Source organism: Dromaius novaehollandiae, chromosome 17, assembly GCF_036370855.1.
Source record: "Dromaius novaehollandiae isolate bDroNov1 chromosome 17, bDroNov1.hap1, whole genome shotgun sequence".
In the NCBI taxonomy this organism is placed as follows: domain Eukaryota; kingdom Metazoa; phylum Chordata; class Aves; order Casuariiformes; family Dromaiidae; genus Dromaius; species Dromaius novaehollandiae.
In genome coordinates, this window is record NC_088114.1 from 6,863,136 (window position 1) to 6,884,251 (window position 21,116).

Here is a 21,116-nt window from a genome sequence, read left to right on the forward strand (position 1 = left end):
AGAATTCTCCCCGCAATGACCAGTTTGATTACAGAGCCAGAGTTCTTTCCAGAGTAGCACAGCCTAAGGGGGAAACGAGAATAAGACTGAGAAAATCAGTTAAGATAAAATTAGCTATGAACTGAGCCTTCGTTCATTTAAATTTTGAGATTTAACAAAATCCCGTTACAGTACATTCCCTCTTTACCATTAAATGAAACTCAAAGGATAAAAATGACGAAGCTCAGGTGTAGGTAAAGATCCAGCACAAGTCCAAAAAATACCAAGCTTAAGTTCATTGAAACGCTCATTTCAATAAAAATCTCAGCTAACAGCAGTATCTTGTAGTATTCAGGATTGTAATTATACTGTTGTCAAAACCCAACTGTGCACCAAAGGTGAAGATAATCAGAATTATATTGTGGTTTACAAAAAACGCCAAACCAAAACCAAACAAACAAAAAAACAAAATGCAAAAACATAATGAGCTGTTGAACTGTATGTAAAAAGTAATACGTAATGTGGATGGGGTTTGATCAGTGATCACTTGTATAATGTAATTGTCTAAACACAGGAGGTAAGCTGTAGAGAATGCACAGAGCATCTACAAAAAGAAAAAGAATGGAAGTCTTGAACCACAGCTTGTCTTTCCTATTAAGCTCCTGCTGTAGCAAGTATTTTTCAGTTGAGTTTACATACTATATATAAATCGACAGTGAGTCTTTTAATGAGTGTGTCTGGAGTGCTGCACCACAGAGTCTGACATCCAGAAAATTCTCATTAACTGTTTGACCACATTCACTGGAAAAGGAGAAAGTTATGAGCAAATTACCGTAAGCATCTGTACCTTAATTAAAAAGGCTAATTAGGTTTTATTTATAATATTGAGTTTCAATCCTCTGTCAACATGGTGAATGTGCTAGATAGTTATGTTCATCCAGAAATTACAAATTACCATAGCACATGGACAGATCCTAGAGCAGGATCTGACATGCCAGCAATGACAATACTTGTGGATTTCAGTTGTTAGTGTTGTTTGAATAACCATCCCCCCTGCCTGTTATACCATTTACTATTAGAGCAGTGCATTGAGCAATGAGCTCATACATTCCGAACTCCTCTTTCTCATCCCAGACAACTCTTAGTAGAACAAGCATGAGGAACAGCAGGAGTAAAATTCAGTCCACACACCACAACTTCAGTGCCTGATCTAACCCTGGTCTGATCACTTACACAGCAGCAGCCTTCTTTGTTTCTCATCTTTCCACACTAGTATGCCCTAGCTTTACATGTGTGTTTTGTTTGCCACAATTGATTTTTTGATCCCATCACCACAGGAAACTGCAAATTTTCAAAACTTAAAATTTTTCTGGACTATTAAAAAATAAGCTTGGTTTAAACTGTTCTAAATTTTTAAACTGTCAACTATTTAAATACAATTTATGCTCTCCTCAAATGAAGTCACCTCCCGCTGGATTTCCTGTTAACATGCAGGAGTGGTAGATCAGGGCAGAATGATTTGCTTTGTAAATTCAGAACAGAATTTTCCTTCTGAGCTTTCAAATCTTCAAATTTGTACAGTAAATTCCTTTCTAAGCAGCTGCAGAGGGCTAGCTGCTAAGAGCAGTCAGCAGCAAAGCCCGCCTCCATCTCAAGTGGGAAGCTAGGCTGCAAACCATCAAAATGCCAAAGGCACAAAATAGCATGCTTGTCCCAATTTCTTCATGTTATTTTGGTATCCTTAAAAATAGAAATATATTAATTATAAACTTTCAAAAGTGTTTTCCTTTCCCCAGAACTGTTAGAATTTAGTAGCCAAAGTTCTAATAAAATTATTTTTAGCTTTTGTTACCCAGAGAACACAAAAAAGAATCTCAACTTTCTATTAATGCAGATTGATTTAAACAGTCAGTGCAGGAAACTTTAAAATATGCTAATCACTGTTTCTTTGGACTCTAGTCTTAATGACTTTGCTGATATGTACCTATCACAGACAAGCTAAGTAAAGGGAATATTGTCATTTAAAGTGCCAATAGCTATTCACAGCTCCATAAAGTGACAGCTATATGTTTTATTATTTCCACATTTATAGGCTTTTTTAATTTCCACATTCAACATCCTTTTAATATATAATGTTCGTATTTCCTGCTGTCTGAGCTGAATTGCCAAAGTGCATTATAAATGGAAATGCTTTTGATAATCACATGCACTGTTTTTCTTTTTGAAGTGATTCAGTACTGATGAAAACAGGCAGATTGACAGCCTTGCAGATTGGAGTCCCCTGTTAAGCCAAAGGAAAATAAGGCACTGTTAGGTAAGAGCAAGGCCAGCTTTCCTCCAATACATCTCCATTTAGATATGGAGGAGAAAAAGAAATACATACCTATCACACCTCTAAGTCACAGCTCTGGCTCCACCTGCTCTAATCCTTGGCCTCAGTTCTGAATTTTACTAGCAGAGAAAATAATCAAAGATAGCAATGCATTTCTGCAATTGAGCTGCTACCCATGAGCTGCTTCCCAGCACCTGTGCCTCACTGGTTGCTGTCCCTCTCTCTTAAAAAAATAAACATATAAATCCAGCAGCCCATATCACTCTTAGGCCAGGATATGCATCTTCAGTATGTAGTTAAATGGTTATGTGAATTCTCTCTAGTAACAAATTGAGGTAAAGTTAATGGGTCTTATTTCGGCTTCATCACTCCTTTTCTGGAAGCAAGCAGTTCTCATTTACTGGACGTCCTATCAGAAACAACAGATCTTTCCTGTAGAGAATTGCTATGGTCAAGGCAAACCTAACCAAGATGGATGGGTGTAGCTGTCAGTGATTCTTCATCACTATTATGTATGAAAAGTAATATATAATTTACAAGCGATGTGGCCAAAATATTGGAAAATATTTTGGAGCTTAGTTATCTACCATACAGTGTATAGCAGCAAGTAAGTGTCACATCTCAAAGACTAGGTCTATATCAGAGAAGCGTTCACAAATTAACATTCTTGTTCAAACCACCAGTACTTCCTAAGCTATAAAACTGAGCTGAAAACACAGACCTTTTTTTTTTTAACAACATACAAACATTTCTGCAATTAGGTGAGAATATACTAGCACAGAAATTAATAAATAAAAATACAGGATTTTAAAATATCAGAAGTGGTTCAGCCAGACTACTTGAACGCATGAACTGCAACAGAGTGCTGTGGCCAGATACATGAGTGTTTCACTGTGTGATGCTTTCTGCAAGTCTAACAGCTTCCTCAGACACCATCTCACAAGTAAAATCATGCCTGCCAATAAGAAACTAGGGAACTCTTAGTAAAGAGATAACAGTTCATCCTGTTCTTAATAGAAATGGAATTATATAGCTGTTTTCTTACCTAAATGGAAATAAAGTATCATAAATGATAAGAATATTTTCCTTGAATTTTTAGAGGAGATGAAATCCCACTGAAATTAACTCTTTAGTCTTCTTTGGAAGGGTCTGTAACTGCATTTCATCTTCTGTCAACTGAAGTGATACAGCTAGTAGAAATGTTTCAAATGTCTGCATTCAGTTTTTCTCTCGGTGAAGATGTTTACACCATTGTTCTGAAATTTCAATGGTTAGAAACAATCTGCAAATCTTCACGGCAACTACACAAAACATTCCATCTACTGCTGCAGAAGGAACCAGGAAGTTTCAAAATCTGTTCACTGTACTAATCTAGCGTGCCTTACTTTTAATAGTGTTCTGTTCCTTTATGACTACACTTAACATCTTATGAATTCTAAAAACCCACACAGAAAAAGAGTTAAATTATATTTGCCTTGCTGAAAGGAGTAGTCTCAATTAAGTTTCTCAGACTGCGCACTTAAGGCAATACGCTTTTGGCTGAGTGTATGAGTGTATCTTTAAAAAGTGTTGCTAATTATTTATACAGCTCATCATCTCCTTTCTATGTTGAGCACGACTCACTTCCCTTGTCCACCCACTGCCTCTCAGGTAAAGACAAACTAATGATCTGAATGTGTCTGAAACTACTTTTTTAAGAAGGAAAAAACGGTGCAACTTTGGAGGAGCATTCAGCGAAAGCCAAAAATGAGATTACACTGTCAGTAGATTTGAGAAGTTAGGCACTTATATTGCAACCTTCCTCACAAATGCAGAAAGTCACCTGTCAAGGTTTCTTCAAGAACAAAGTAGGTATTTTATAGACACCTGTGCGCATGAGGAAAGAGCAAGAGTGATGGTTGCTTCAAAACTTTTTTTTTTTTAACCGATGTACCTAACTTCTGGCCCTGCAAAATAAAATCTGTTATACCAAGGTCCCAAGATACATATCACTAGTGGTACATAAGTGACTATTCGGCAAGCAGACAAAAAGCAGCCATGTTCATAGAGGATGGTGCCAAATGCTGAGGCCAGCAGAAAGCTGGGAGTTGCCTCTCCCCCAATACGACAGTAGATGGTAAGGCTCATGGCTCACCTCCACAATTGTTTGAATGTATTTACACAGATTAGTTATAACCATAAGCGTAATTTGAGATCCCTGTTCCACAGAATCCTACGCTTACTGAAGACCTTTCAGGAGGGCAGAATCCCAACTGCTACTTCACATCAGAGATGCAATCACAAAACCTTTTAAACAGACGAGTAGAACTTTCTAAGCCTTTACTAAACTGGTCTTGTCCAACTCCCAAATTCTTCTCATCACAGTACTTCACACAGAGAAACTTATGCTCTATCTAGATATAAAGCAAATGTTCTAAGTTGCAGGAACATTCTCTGAAGGACTCAACTGAAGGTTGTGGTATTTTCAGTTTTATTTTCAGGTTAGTTTACCATGAGAATAAAAAATTCTGGGACTGTGGTTCATATTTAGTTTTGGTCTAAACACAAGCATTCTGCATGACTGACTTTGTCAGTTTTAAACTCTTCATAGGAGGACATTTGTTTGTTCTTTTTTTAACCAACATTTGTCACTAAAGCACCTTTTGCATTTGGACTTGTACTAAGATTCCCAAACATAGTTGCAAATAGAGAATCTGTACATATGAAATATGCGTAAATGCTAAGGTTAAGACAGTAATTTATAAACTTTAACACATCCTAATATGCTCCTGTTCCCACATCTCAATTTTTCTGTTTAATGAAAGAAGACAGCTCAGAAATAGTTTTATACATCTTTTTAACATTCAATACACTCTTCCTCAAGATGCCTTTTATCTCTGCTATACACCACCCAATCGTGGGTTCACCATAGACTCTAACATCCATATTCAGAAAGAGATTTCATTTTAAATATCTTTCTCCCAGCTGTACTGCCGTTACAAAGTGCTATACACTTTGTACAGCATTTAAACTACTCCGGATTTTTGATCCCAAATTCCTGGTGGTTTTTTTAGCCAATAAAAAAGCAAGTCTGGTAGCTTTAAGGAGCTTTCTTGCTGCAGCTCTAATCATTAGTAATTCTCCAGGAAACAGACTGAAAAGTTTGCTCAGACCATATCTAGTCTACATGTATATGCTCTTAGAGAACAATTGAATTATTCATACAGATAAGGCAGTATCTTGCTTGCACTACTATTACTAGCCTCACTGACTTCAGTGGCACTACAGGTAATCAGAATTTGGCCTATACCGTATGGAAAAAAAAAAAAAAAACCCATCAACATTAGCAAAAAGAGCTGCATATATTCATAAATGGAATACAGACTCTTCTGGCTTCAGGTCATGCCTTTTAACAGAACAAGAGAGTCTTTTGCCAGCCAGTCACTAGGTTGAGTAGCTCTGGAATGCATTAAAGGCTCAGTCTTGTTCTGAAGAACCAGTTGTTTCATAAAGTTAAATCCAGCTACTGCTGTTCCTGCTGGAAAAGGCTTTGTTATGCACTGTCATTTTTATCATCTGGGTTGTACATGTTTCTAAAGCAGTGGGCTTCAAACAGTTTGAGGCCAGTGTAACAAGTATTTTGAAGGTAAAATATAAGCTCTCAAGCATCCCAGGAAGGGGTCAACAGCCCCCTAAATTACTCGTAAATTAAATCTCAAGCCCAGATCAGAGAGCTGTCTTCTAATTCACCTCTGAATTCAAGAGTGATACCAATGAGCATCAAGATTTTAGTACGAGGTTTCAGCTTAAGGCTTATACCTTTTATTATCACCTGAATACTTCATCTTCACCAATTTATTGGACAAGAAGCCTTGCAAATGAAGCTACTACAAAATCTGGCAGTCTGATGTACCAGCACAAAAGTTAATTAAACTATATTCTCTCCTCAGAGATACTATATTTTTCTTTTAAACATGATTAAACAAGAGGTACCTGTAATTAGGGTAAGTATAGCCAAAAATGTTTAATTTTATCATGTTTTACAGGAAAACAATGTAATAAATCACCATGCACCATAAGCCCTTTGTTTTGCTGTAACTGATAATGCATTCAGACTCTAGCTTTCTTGTCAGACACGTGTTACATTTGTTGAGGCAATTTAGAAGCAAACTGGGACTGTTAAAATGGACAATACATTTAGCAGAAAGTTAATACATACAGCCAGACTTAAGCAGAGGGTACCTTTTCAGAGAGCAAGGAATAGAATGCAGGATAGTGAGATCTATATGAAAATACAGACTATATTCATGAACACAAAATCAAGATTTAAAAAAAAAACAACATTTACTATCTCTTAAACGGAATGACACACTCGCACCCCAGGCTCAGGAAATATTGTTTGAGGTGAAGGGGAACCTTGGAAGATTTGGGTCACTGCTTGTTTGTTGTTTGGATGCATTCAAATGACAGAGTGCAAAATGCAAAAGAACAGCCGTGCTCCTCAAGCACTACCTGGGAATCAGAGAATCTGGATTCAGATCATCTCTTTGATTTTCCCTGTGACATCAATTGGCATCATTTAATCTGTTCCTTGTATGTAAAATAGAGATTGGGATGTTTCCTTTCTCTTGTCTATTTAAACCAGATTAACTGCATCAGTTATAGCCAGATTATGTTGGGCTGTCTCCAGAATCTGCAATCATAAAAATCAGAAGTCTAGTTTTCACTTAAGAAACTGCACAGTCTGAATATGAGTGCATCACATACACTAGATGCTATCAGAAGGCCTTTCCTTTGAATTTTATAATCTAGCAGGAATAATGGAAGCATTCATCAGAGAAACCACAACTATAGATCTATAAGACTTGAAAAATACACGGCATACTTTTTTTCAGAATCATAGCAAAGCAGCATTGCATTCAGCACAGGCAAGACTGCCTAGAGGGTGCTAAAGGCCTGACTCTGTTCTATGCTCCTTTGAACGTCTGAGCATGCCTCTTCTTCCCAGAGCTCCAAAAGCCACCATCATGCACGTAAACCGCTCTTCCCAGGCAACAGCAACAGTGCTGGAGCGCATCTGCTATCCGGTGCCCCTCCTGACCTACCCTGACTATGGCTCTGACTGTTCCATGGAAAAGAAAAAAGATGGAAACTCTGTTACAAGAGTGTTTTTATTAAAAGGTCATATTTGAGTCAGCAATCTTTTTAAACCCAGAGAACAGGAAAATTATGTTCTAGGGAAAAAGGAAAAGGTCAGTCTGCTTTCATGGCTTCTAATTTAATCCAATCTATTTTTCTTTACACTGGACATTTCTAATGGTTTGGGGTTTTAAATACTTTTTACTGATTTCACTTATTCAGGAATGGAACTAGCTCCTCAACTCTGATTAGAAAAATGCTTTTTAAAACCACATTATGGCCTATTTTTGATGGAAGTTCTCTTCACAGCCTGCAGATAGGAAAGGCTATTACATTGGCACTGTATCAACTAAATCAAAACAGAATTTTACCTTTCCACAGGCAATAGCTAATCCAGAGAATAACATCAGAAATTGAAGGTTATGTAAGTCATTTCATAGATTCAGAGAAGAAAAATAATAATGGAATGGTAAAGAGAAATAAACTATTAAAATAACTCATATGCATTCAGTGCCACATATTTAAAAGTGCTCAAAAGAGACCCAAAATGATAAAAATTCAAATATATTATATTTAACTTTACTAATTGTCAAAGCCAACTACTGGTCTTATGCTGGTTTGCATTCATAACGCAAATGATACTGTCATTTCAATTCGCTAAAGAAACACACACGTAGAGGGCACAGGAAAGATTGGTAATCTTAAAAAGTTCCTTTTATATAGCTAGCTATCCAAACTGAACACTAAAAAAAGCATTCACTTCAGCCTCATTGTTCTGCCATCGTTATGAGGCTGTAAGCCATCTCTGAATAGCAAGCAATACTCAAAATATGGAGAAATTAAAAAAAAAATTTTTTTCCACTCAGTTTTTGCCTAATACAACAAACATCTTCCACTATGACCTTGGTAAACAATGAATCCAAGCAAATGTTTGAGATACATGGCACATCTTGCTTTGCACAGAGAGACAAAAAGTCTTAAAGGTATAGCATGTATTTTAGAGAACACTATTGCAAAAGACTAAAGCAGTTATAATTTTTCCACCATGAACATGTGATAGAGGGCTACATCTCAGCGAACCGATGTTGTTATAGAAACTGCTGACACATTGCTGCTACAGTGAAAGTGGCATTATAGTTGCATTAACGTCCTTTTTATCAACCTCAGTTCAAAATTCAGAGCATTTTAATTTACAGTCAGGGAGTTGCACGCCATTCACTGCAGCTGCAGGCAGTGTCAAATGCTGCTGTTGCCTGGTAACTAACAGGTAACTGGTGGCAAGTCTGCTCTATTTATGTACATGGAAAGCTAATGACAGAAGATGAAGGGAACATTTGTCGGTAGAAAAAGATTTGGTTTCTATTTATTAAAATGCAGGATTTTCCTCTTGTAGTGAACTCGCTGCTGAAACATACAGTACCAGAATGAAGAACTGCAGATTTCCTCTAACCTTCAGTATAAATGACTACAGTTTACTGTTACTGATATAGCTGATGCAATTCATTAAAAAAGTGAATAGATACCAATAGTAAATTAAAAGCCCCAAAGTACTGATACTAGAGTATGAAAAAAACATTATTTCATATTTTGTTAGAAAACTGTAATCCTGGCATCAAGGTATCTAGTCCTTGTACATACTACAATGCTGTGTAAATGACAGTGTTTTAAAAGAGGCTGGTTTGGGTGTCAAAAGCATAGCTTTTATCCAGAAGGCTGCTACTGCCCTGTAACACTGATATTTCCTGTGTTCCCCTAAATATTGACAGCCCCAATCAGTGAGGGCAGACTCCGTGAATAGACTCAAAGACACAATCTGTGCAGCACTGAAACTAACTGCCACAAATAATTTCTCCATCGTACTCTCAACACTAAGCCAAATGACCGCTTTTTGTTTTACAGGACAGCTTTATGCTCTGTCTCGAAAGCATGAATTCTTTCTGTGACTGAAATTAATAGAAAAATTCCCATTAATTTCAGTGCCATCCAATTTTTGCCTCAACTCGGTCTTTCATAACTTTACAAACAACTACCTAATTTCTCAGATGCCTTCTATTAATAGAACTTCTACACACAAAGTTAAAGATTTACTTCACTTCTTACTAGAAGTGTCTTTCATCAAACCTTAACATTCAGTTCACATCACTGATATGTAATTATTCTTTCCCCAAGCAGAGATGCAAAGAAGGCATTAACAGCCGTGCAAAATATCACATTTATACACTTTTCTCTTGTCATATTAAATGTAATTACTTCTGATGCAATCAAACTCATATCCTTCAAATGGATAAATCCACCACCAAATTTAGCACCTCAAGCTTCAAATACCAAGCTCTTACAGCAAAGCTTTAAGCCTTTACTTTCACTTCAGTGAGGTACAATATAAGAGGAATGAGAATATTAGGTTTAAAAATGGTTTCTTTTTATGAAATTTATTTAAATAATGTAGTTAGTTAACAGTTGCAAAGTGCTTTGAAGATGAAAGGCCATATGCATGAACTACATGCTGTGGTTCAGACACCAAAAGATGGGATCAAGTAACTGACCGACATGCATGCTACTCAGAACTCATTATCATTAGATAATAAATCACAGTATCTTATTTTTTGTAATAACATCTAGTCCTGAAAGGTCTAAAAGAACTTACAGTATGGGCATATTCTTCACACAGATAGGAGCATACATGCTTTTAGGCTGGCACAATATCTCATTCTTTGAAACTGGAGACTACACAGTAGTAAATATTCATAATGTAAGTCTAATTGCAGGATCAGGTCTTGTTTAAATACAGGAATAACTTCAATCACGTACTAGTGAATTATAATTAATTCCAGGTGAAATGTAGAAACTGTGCAACATCTATAATGCATGCTTATAGAACAAAACTTTATTAGTAACTTCTCTGTCCCTTATACCTTGAAAGTTGTACAGTAAATGCACTATAGGATTTAAGAATATTGCTTACAATCATTAACCTTCTACAGAAGGTTATCATATAGTATCAAATGCCAAGTATGATTTTAGTAGAATAATGTTATCCTAGCTCATCTGAAATTAATATTTCTCTAAAACAGCCTTAGATTGAGACAAAAATCCCTGAAGTACATATCTAAATTGAAGCTCTTGAACTTTTAGTTTACTAAGTTTCAGATAATTATGAACCCAAACAGCAGAAGTGGCTTAAGTTACTCCATCTTGAACTAGTATGTCTGAACACACAACTTCTGATGCTCTACTCTTGACAGAGAAAGAACAATTCGGTTTGGTTCAGCTGTTAGCTAAAAATCAAACTTCTAAAAGATGACACATGTTTCCTTGCGAAGGCAAAAAGTTTCAGCATTTCTTTACATACAGAAGCAATTATGTCAGCTATTGAATCAGCCAGTCAGTTGTGCTTTTTCAGTGTTTCAGAAAATGCTATATAAAATATAGACAGTTCCTATAAGTCTAGGAGAACATAAAAGTATTCTTGTGTCACTGCATTCTCATAAATATATGAACAGTCTAACAAACCATGGCCATGTATTGCTATTTTAAAAAATGACAACTTTTACTGATGATTGTACTAACTTTTTCTTTGTATATCCACCTACATATTTACCACCATTGCTGTTTTTAAGGCAGAGTACGCACTTTAAACAGGTGGAGAGGAAAATAGGTACAAAATTTCAATTCATGCTACATGAAACATACAACAGGAATTTTTTTTCTTAACTAAAGCCTAACATCAGGCTCATGAGTTCATTGTTGCACTATTAAATGCTAGGGTTTGTTTCTGCTGGCAGTAGCATCAGCACCAGACACCTGTCTCACTCTCCATATGCATACCACACCTTCAAACTGTGCCATTACAACTGCTTCTGCAGCTGCAGAGGGAATTGTATGAAGCACTGATCCCTGCTAAAAATAATACCAGGGTGGGTGGGGTAGAAGTAGCTTGATTAAGCTGGCACTTCTATGAAAAGGACAACCGTGAAATCATGGCCTAGTTATCTCAGGCAACTGGCAAGTTTTTAGAGTAGGGGACAAAACGGTACACAGTAAGTTCCCTTCTCTACTCACAGAGGTGCATTCACTGCTGGAAACAGACTGCAAAATTCAAGTAAAGACAATGAGTTCAACCTGCCTTTCTCCAAAAACTTTTCTTCCTTTTTCACAACATTTTTGTTTTCACTATCAAGTCGAAAAAGAAAATAAATCACACACGTTATAATTTTGCAGTCCAAAAAGAAGCAACTTCCTTGGTACAATGAAAGCAAAAGCAGACAAAACAGCTATTAATTACAAGAAAAAAATGTAGTGTTCCATCTGCAACTCTGATTTTAAAAAGAACCAAAAATGTGTCCCTTTATGCATTCAAATGCCTTTGAACTTATGTGAAAATATTTTATCTAAAATGAAGACTTCACGGCACCTCACTTGGGCCAAACCCTCATCCCTCTCTGGGAGTAGTTTTCAGGTACACTGACATTATCCTACAGCTGCTATATTCAAAGAACCCTCGCTGAAGTATTCTTCTACGCATGCGAAAGGTGCTTGAAAATTAGAATGCTGTACAAACACATACAAATTCAACCAGAAAAATCTGCTGACATTCAGCATCGAATGTCAGGATACATACACCAAAGTGGAGTATGCCGATCATAACCATTAAGCACCAGATCCTGCAATTTTGTATTAACACATCCGAAACTAAGCACTGCAATTCCTATTTGTATCACAATTTTATTAAACTCTCCTTTCATACTTAAGGTTATGTTCCAAGTACATATTTATATTATCATTTAAATACTACTACAGAGCTACAAGATTTGAAGAAATGAATACAAAGAATCTGTTTCTATAAAGATTGTGGAGTTGAAAGCCTTTTCTTCCCCCTGCCAAACCACTGATGTTAGCGCATGTGCAAAGAAAAAGCAGCATGGATTGCAAAACTAGATTTGTCTTTAAATTCATCAGCTGCCAGAAAACAGTAAAAACAAAGCAAGGACTTACTAAAAACTGCCAGTGGTGATATTCTTGATTTACTGTTGTGGCATGAGACTTAGAAATCTGGGTGTCCTCTAAAACTGGGATCCAATCAAATGTTTTTTGCGATGCTGCAGGCTGCAAATGTGATGGATCATTTCCAAACTGTGTAGAATCAAACAAAACAAAGTGATCAGTTTGTTTAAACCGCATTTGTACTAGCCTACTAGTATGTACCCTTTCTACAACATAGTATGTTTCATCAATATATTTTTCATAGCATGTCCCCTCCAAAAGCTGCTTGAAAGTGATGGTTAAATATACATCATACTAAACATCCTTTCAAACATATCTCAGTTTATAATGGTGCATATTTGAGAACTATTTCAGCCTTGCCTCCCCCATCTACCACAAAAACTGCAAATTTCCTGGCAGTTTTCATTTAATCCTGATACACTGTATATTGAGTATACTGAGATAGCTACTTGTTACTATGATATAAATAAAAAAAATCTATACACACATATATTTAATAACACATTTTCAGTATCCTGTTTATGATTATTCATTTCCTCATATAAACACTATGCTCAACAGAAACCTATGCTCAACAGAAACCTTCCTATCTTCCTCTGAAGAGAGTTATGGTTTTAAAACATGAAAGTGTTTCACAGAGATCAAATTCTGATTGGTTTGTTGGTTTTGTCTTTGCCCCGAATGAAAAGACTTACTAATCTGAGGTTGTCAGCACCATGACTGACCCTTTGGTAACTGCCATTTTAATAAACACATTTGATAGAAAATGATTTATTATGCTTTTGGTATATTTCCAATTGCAAAACTCCATAATCTGGAACCAGTATCAGACATATTCCTACTCCTGCAAAAAGCAGAGGATGTTTTGCAGTTAATTTCTGTAAGAACTGGTTCTGTGTCTTCTCACTTTTGCAGCAAGTCTTCATGAGTCTGAACCACATGCTCTATCTTCACATCTCTCTTTTGCAGTATTTAGGTCAAATTTAGGCAAAAAGATTTTAGAGCTCTTGAAAAGAACAGTTTTAAAAATAAATGGTGTTTCAACCAGGGCTGTGAAGCAGCAAGGCACCACTCCATAATATTTGATTGGGTTTGCATTTCAAAAGCTAGAAAATAAAAAGAAAATCTGAGTAGAAAGGGTTTGCTGATTAAATTCAGCAAATTAAATTCAGATGAGCCCCCATCCTGGCAGAGATGGCTACACTGTGAGAGAGTGGGAAAGAATTTCCGAGATGCTCAGATGCAGCCCATCATGCAAAGAGGATCTGGCGTTCTACGCTGTGCAATCAGCCAGGGAAACATGACAACAGCTTCCTTCTACCCTGTAAACAGCACACCTAGACCTTATCCTAGCTACTGCCTTTTACAAACTAACAAGATGTCAGTTCCTGCCTCTGTACAGCCAACAATTCCAGCATTTGTACCTCACTGGCCAACAAATTTTCATGTAAGCATCTTTGTGCTTCCTCCTTGGGCCCAGGAAAAGCTGCCCCATAAGCACTTGCAAAAGCTATCCAATCATTCTCCTTAAAATTCTCAGTTGCTTTGGTGTCTATGAAAACTCAGCCAGCTGACACACCAAGGTTACTACTTCTCATCCTGACCAGTGTCATTCCATGACTTTCTCACACTCCTTTTCCTTGTCTTATTCATGTTCTGTCACCTGCTAAACTGTACACCTCTCAGAGAAATCATTCTTGTTGTTACATGTATGTAATACAACTCTGAAGTCTGAAGTCATGCTAACTACTATAATGTAACAATGGAGAAGAGCTGACATTCTGAAGGCAGACTTCCTGGCCTCAGCAGCAATACATGATAAGCATAAGTAAGTTCCTTCAAAGATTTCAGAAGTCTTATTTTTCACTAAAACAGAATTCTAAAAATAACTTTGGATAGGGCCCCTCCACGCACAAAATGGCAAGACATATGAATTGCGTCCTATACGAGCAAGTTAAATATCAGAGGTTATTGTCTAATAGATTGCTCCAAGTTAATGACAGATACTTCCACTCACACCCACACATTTCCACGTGCCTTTAAAAATCTTTACTTACATAAAATTTGATGTCTTCTTCAGCACCAACCTAATTCTGATGGCAACATCAAGGCTGTACTTGCGGGACATCCTGAAAAGCATGCATTGCTACCTTTCTATCTTAGGCTTGGGCCTGGAAGCACAGAATCTTTTATTTATTCATGAGTTTCCCGAGAAAAACTAGTGGTTGCTTTCTGTCAGCTGAATAGGATCGTAATTCAATCTTCACTAGAACCTGTTTATCTGAATGACTCATTAAGGTGCAAGCTGACTACTGAAGAACTCTGTTTCATAATAACAGCCTTTTATTAGGAGAAGATATGTTTGGAGAAGTAACACTGTGTAGTTAACAAGTTCATCAAAACTCCTTTTTAAGAGATAACATTATTTCTTAAAAGCATAAACAAATGAAGTGAAGCACATTCAAACCTGTCACAGTAAATATTTTGGTGCAAGGATTGCATCACTGGGGGGCATGATGTTTTACAGGCACATGCCTTGAAAATGGATAGCTGAACGACACTAGACCAGGATAGTTTCTCAAGAGCTCAAGACTTGCTATTCAAATGCTCAGCATTTGCAAGCAGCTTTTCAAACAGAGCTGTTACCATTTTTCTCCTCAATAAGCAGTGTGTTTTAAAGGCCTGCTGGTCCTTTCCTTCTTACTGTTATGCCAATGCCAAGGTCCTCAGAAATTCTGGTCTTTCCAAAGGGTTAGCCAAGTTTAAAAGACAATGAGCCAACTAGAGTTTCACAAGTCTTACAGTTCTAGTAATTTACAATATTACTATAAATGCAGGTACGAAATGATCTTTCTGAGTCATATGCTTATGACAATACTCCTTGTAAAGTTTTTCACTTAGGAATTTCCAGGTAACAGAAAAGGCAACAATAGATGACCCATTACAAACAGGTATTTTCCAGCGATCACTGCTATAGCATATAGATGACACAAAAGACAGCTGAAGAGTCATTTTAAGCAAACAATCTTTGAAGTAGAGCACATGAGGTCAAGTGATAGACTAAAGCTACTGCTGGCTGCAGCTCTGTTTGGGGCCAAAAAAGCACAGTAATGTTTAAAGAGGAGACAGAGTACAGAAGGGTAATGCTCATAATGGCAAATAAGTCTGTTTTTACCTCCATCTTCACATGACTTCCATTATAAATAAGCAACAAATCTAAAAAGCAGATGCCAAGTTCCATCAATGGGGCTGAGGGGTGTGCATACACTCAGGTTTTTTTGAACCTTGGATAAAGGCTGACTTTAAGTTCTGTCCTCTGATTTGTGGCTTTCATATTTTGGTATCTTCTCTCAAATTTAACACCAAGACATGGTCTTATCTCTGTCATAGACAAGAGGAGGAAAGACATTCCAGCTCTTTCTCTGTCCCATGAGCTTGAAGCCCAGCATTTTAAAACATGATCCTTCACTGGATACGCAGCTGTATAGTTTGGAACGACATGTTATTTGTGCTTCCTTTGCAGCACCCTTTCACGCAGGTGGAAGCAAAGCTGCTTTCATACAGAATTTCTTGTAGAGGCATAATTCACTTTGTCCATGACTGAAACGCAGGCCCATGACCACTGCTGATGTAAAATGCAATGGTTCTTGTAAAATGCCAAGAAACACAAAGCTAAGCTTATGGCAAGTGAAAGCAAAAATAGACTGCAGTCAGCAAAAACAATCTGAAATTACTGTGGTTTGATTTGATTAAGGTATGCATAATAAATATGAGTTATTATCATTGTGACATTGAAAAGCGCACTGCAAATGCTGTGCAATTATGTGCAAAATGTAATGGAATCTTTAATGACCACAAAAAGCCAACGATGGGCTACTGCATCTTACCTAAAAGATGGTATCTTCGCTACTTCTAGAACTCCCCACAGCTCCTTGTAGCACTAGAGCAAAGCACTGATCCAAACCTGACCCCCAAGAAAACCTACAATGCTATAATCTTTTCTGCACAACTACCTGCAGCTTCCGGGGGTAGTTCTTTAGTTTCCTACCCAGTCACTGGCCCATGCCTGACCTTGTTGAGTTTATAAGATCTGAGAGGGTCACAGTGCAACAATTTGGTTGCAGGCAATCACCTTTACAAATGATATTCATAAACATACACTTTGTTCTTCACACAGCCTTGCCACCAGAAAAAACCTTTCACATGCTTTGCGATCTAACCTCCTACTTCACTTTTTCACTGCAAAAACTGATAATACTTATTACACCTGTGTTACCACCAAAACTTATCATCCAAATCAGCTGATCTCCTGTCACTGCTAAGGTTCAGCTGTAAATTGTATGTACAGGAACAGGGGAGAGATCGGAGAAAAGATAATAACCTTTCCACAACACCAAAAGGCTTTTAAAATAGTACTAACTCCTAAGAAGTAGGCACTGAAGAATTTTAAAAATTAACTGTTCTAAAAAGAAAAAGGTTTTACTCACTTAAAAAATTGTCACTGCTCTGCAAAAAGACGCTCCTCATTAGGCCAAGGCATGGCATTTCATGACTCCTGAACTATCATTTCTGAATTGGTTAACCACAAGAGTGTGGACCTCATTTCTCTACTCTGAATGTATTTTGCTCTTCTGTTGCACTACTCTCCTCATCTTGCATTCTAAGATCAGGACTTGGCTGCAGGGAAAGAGGGATATTTTAGGTCAGGTAAGAATATGGAAGGAAACATGACACAGGTGCTCCAATATTTATTGCAGAGGGAAGGACCGCCAGTGTCGAGTGCACTATGGAGCTGTCATGGAGAAATCTGAAAGGGGGAACAAAATATGAAGTGTCTTGTCTAAGAAAGCAACAGCTATTTTTAAATAAGAGAACCTTCATATCAGTGAAATAGTAACAACTAATGTTTCCATAAGAAGGAATGAAAAACATTTTACTTCTTCACTCTTGGACTCCTTGCTTTTTTTTTTGAGCTAGCAGGTAAGGGTTCATTTTAAAGTAAAAGTAAAATTTTGAAAGGTGCTACGCTGATGTTAGAAATGGTCCACAAACTGGGTTTGGCCCCAGTAGTGATTAGTATAAAGCTCACAAAACATCTCAAATGCCATCTGGAGAATCCAACTCTTGATACTCCTCCATCAGTAAAGCTAAAACACGCAATACATATTTGTTTTAATTTTCTATTACTATACTAATATTATGCTCCATCCTTATTACAGCTGAGAATACGGAAATACTTTGATGATATTTGTCCTACAATTTGAGAGCTTTCTGAAGTATTATGCAATCTTCAGTTTTGCATTATTACTTCATATTTCAAAGTCACAAAACAAATTAATTAGCAAGACCATGCCACCTCATCCTTAATCTCATTAGGAAAGACTAATGGCTGGAGAATCAATTATTTCATACAGATTACCGCCTTAACACCATTAGCCTTTAGATCACATGGGCTCTTTTTGAATTTTCAATTCCAATGCAATTTCCTCATCTAGTTTAATTACAGTCCATAATTAAGTCCCTGCTTTAATCAACCTTATAGCTATGACCATTCATTTATGGCTGAATATGAAACAAGAAACAAACAGCAACTTCAGAACTATAAGGTCAGTACAAGAGCTTTCACAATATTTGTCTGGCCTTACCCTTTGCTCCAAGAACTGCAAGCATTCTTTCCTTTCAAATACCTATAATAAGCTCATAACAAACATACAGAAAACCAAAATTTCAGCCTGGTTTTACAAAACCATGACAGTTAAATTTTTGATTGTACAGTTCCTAAAGAGCCCAAGAGTCAGAGATTTCATTTACATACATTCTTGATTTTTGTTACTTTTAAGAATCTGGAGCAACGTCACAATTTTCTAGTTACTCCAAAAGTTAAGTTTAGATGGCAGGTCTTTCTTCTATGTACTGTCAGGATACACTGACATTTTTACGTTAGTAATCACACTTTTATCATACATATACACATCCTCTCCTGACATGGAAAACGAATCAATATTGAAAAAAGCAGCATCAGTTGCAGAATATGTAATTTATTATATAAAGCTTAACTGCTTAAGGAAAAGTGATACTTTGACAGCTGTGCAGCCAGGTTAGCAAAACTGTACTTTCAAGAGGTCACCAAGTTCAAATTAATTTATACATTCTACTGCATCTGAATCTAAAACTATCAGTAGCATGTTAAAAGGGGCAGTTTGGCAATGAAGAGGTTTGCACACAATCCTTCAGATAGTAGTCCCTCTTTGGTCCTATGTCAAACAAGATTTACATAAAACCCTCTGTCTCACACTGAAAAAGCTGTATCTATATACACATATACTTGCGTATATTTGCAATAATATGGTTCAATGGGTATAGAAAGTTGATCCTATATTTCTGCACAAATTTTCTATTTTATAATTGAAATACTAGCTTTTGAGGGTATGCAGGTACTATTTTTCAGAATAGATCATTTCATTTTCATACCAATAATAGGGATTCTCCAACTTCTTGTTTTATTATAATAATAAATAATCTGTGGTTCTTTCCAAAGCAAATTGTTTTGCAATTTAGGGTATGTTAGTCGTGAAATTTATTCTTTGAATGTTAACCTTATTATTAGTCCATACTGGGAAGACATGCAAGTCATTCAAATTCATTTAAAGTCATTCACCTCACATATTAACACATTCACTATACACCTACACATAGATATTTGTAAATATATTTGTATATATGGACATTTTTTGCAGACTGGATCTGAAGATAACGAGCTGTTAAAAGTCAAGCTCTAAGCAGTTTCAAATGTCCTGAAGCCACTTTTATAGCAATATCCCATACTTTAAGAAGTATCTATCCCTTTACAAGCACCAAATCAAATGTGTCTCATTCCCAAATAAAAGCAGCTGACAAACCCTTGGAATAATTTTGTGCATGGCATACTCTTAACAATACTCTGCACTGGTAATACTTGAAGACATATATGCAGCAAACATCAGCCTTCTCTTCCTGAAAAGCATTCCCTCTGAATGAGCTATTTAAGAAATATCAGTCAAATTGTTAACTAAATATTCACTGTATAAATATACAAATATATAAGAATTCTTATGGTGAGAAGTACTTCTTGGACCTAAAGAGAAAAGCATCAATATGTAATTGTTCAGTATCAACATCCAACACCACAATTAGCAATTGCAAAATAACCATTTTTAATGTTAGGTATTTTACTGAAAAAGATATTAATAAGTCCTCTTACAATAGTGGTACTATTTCAAGAAAATTAAAAACAAAATCTCCATTAACCTGCAGAATCTTTCTCATTAGGTGGGCATATAATAAGAGACAGGAGAGGCCCTGTCTCTGTTCCTAAGAAGTTCCTAAGAAGAACTTCTAAGTATTTGACACTAAACTGGGCATACAGGAGAGGTGCTGGCCTGTAGTGACCTTCACTGAAAGAAAAGAGGAGATTAGAATGACTAGGAAGTAGCCTCTGAAAAGGCTCTTGAAGAGCTAGTTAAGATAAAACTTCTTGTCCAGAATCTTTTTTTTTAATCTTTTTTTGAAAGAAGATAGCCAAAAGCCACCACTTTATATTCCTTCCTTATTGCAATGCTATAGGTAGCACAGTCATTAGATCCTACAACATTTCTTTTTACTTTACCCCACATACGCTGAGTCATTTTTATAGCCTGCTTCTTTTCCCTCCAAATCTCTCTATATCATTAAAGAAACTTGTTTTCAGGCTCTCATTAGACTGTTTCTTGATTAGAGTAACATCCCTGGCATCCTAAAAACACACTTTGCCATCTGTATGGTATGCAGTTACTGTTACCGTAACTTTTCCTTGTAAGTTACCTTGGAGTCTTCTAATGTGCTAACCAGGAACTGATCTTTCAGGAATGCAAAGGACTATGACTTTCTGTGTAGAAATAACGTATACTTTTTTATTATTACTGTGGGAGACAGGAAGTGTTAAGGATTCTTCTAGAGGTTTTTGGTCAAAACAGAAACTCCAAATAAATGTGCGACAGCAATTTTTCCCATTGAACTAGACACCTTTCCAGTTTAGCTTTGTTTGCCGAAAATCTTTCACATAGAGTTATAAAATAAACGTCTTGTAATTTCTTGATACAGAGCCTAAATGCTATTTTGCTTAAATTCTGTCTTTCCTATTCACCTGCATAACTAATAAAGCTTTCTAGTGACTTTTTCCTTTAAGATCTATTAGAATAAAGGTAATGAAAGCAGTATTAACAACAAAAATGAGAAATGCCAACACACTCTCCGTATGCAGATTTCTTCTCTTAAATACAAAAAATGAGACCAAGGGAATCCTATTTCACTGAGCAAATTAAAAAAAGGTCAGAAAGCTTGATCTTTGTCACTGGTATACTCTGTCTGAAAGCTGAACTGCCATTTAAATATTTATAAGGGAGAGCTGTAATTGCAGGTTGAGAGCTGTAAGACAGCTCTACACGTAGAATGCAGCTAACTTTAAAAATATTCATGAAATGGGAGATATTCCATCAAAGGAAAATTTGGGTGAAGGGAAGGAGTATTAACTTGGCATATTAATAGTTTCTGAATCAGGACACATGTGAAGGTGACCTGAAACCTCTTAACTGTGGGGTCTGTCACAGGGAGGCAAACACAGAGAAGAACTGAAATTCAGACTCTTGCGAGCCACTGACAGGTGGTAAAA

The 21,116-nt window shown here is 36.6% G+C and overlaps 1 protein-coding gene across 2 annotated transcripts in view; it reads right to left on the reverse strand.

Annotated features, from left to right (window-relative positions):
- The window catches only part of RIMBP2 (RIMS binding protein 2), a 159,771-nt gene that overhangs the window by 107,010 nt on the left and 31,645 nt on the right, over window positions 1–21,116 (reverse strand). The window contains exon 3 of one of the 2 annotated variants that reach the window (XM_026095312.2): window positions 12,422–12,559. In XM_026095312.2, the coding sequence (XP_025951097.1) occupies window positions 12,422–12,559 (138 nt within the window). Of the gene's footprint in view, window positions 1–12,421; window positions 12,560–21,116 lie in introns of those variants that run through there. The other variant, XM_026095310.2, reaches the window with a different exon arrangement.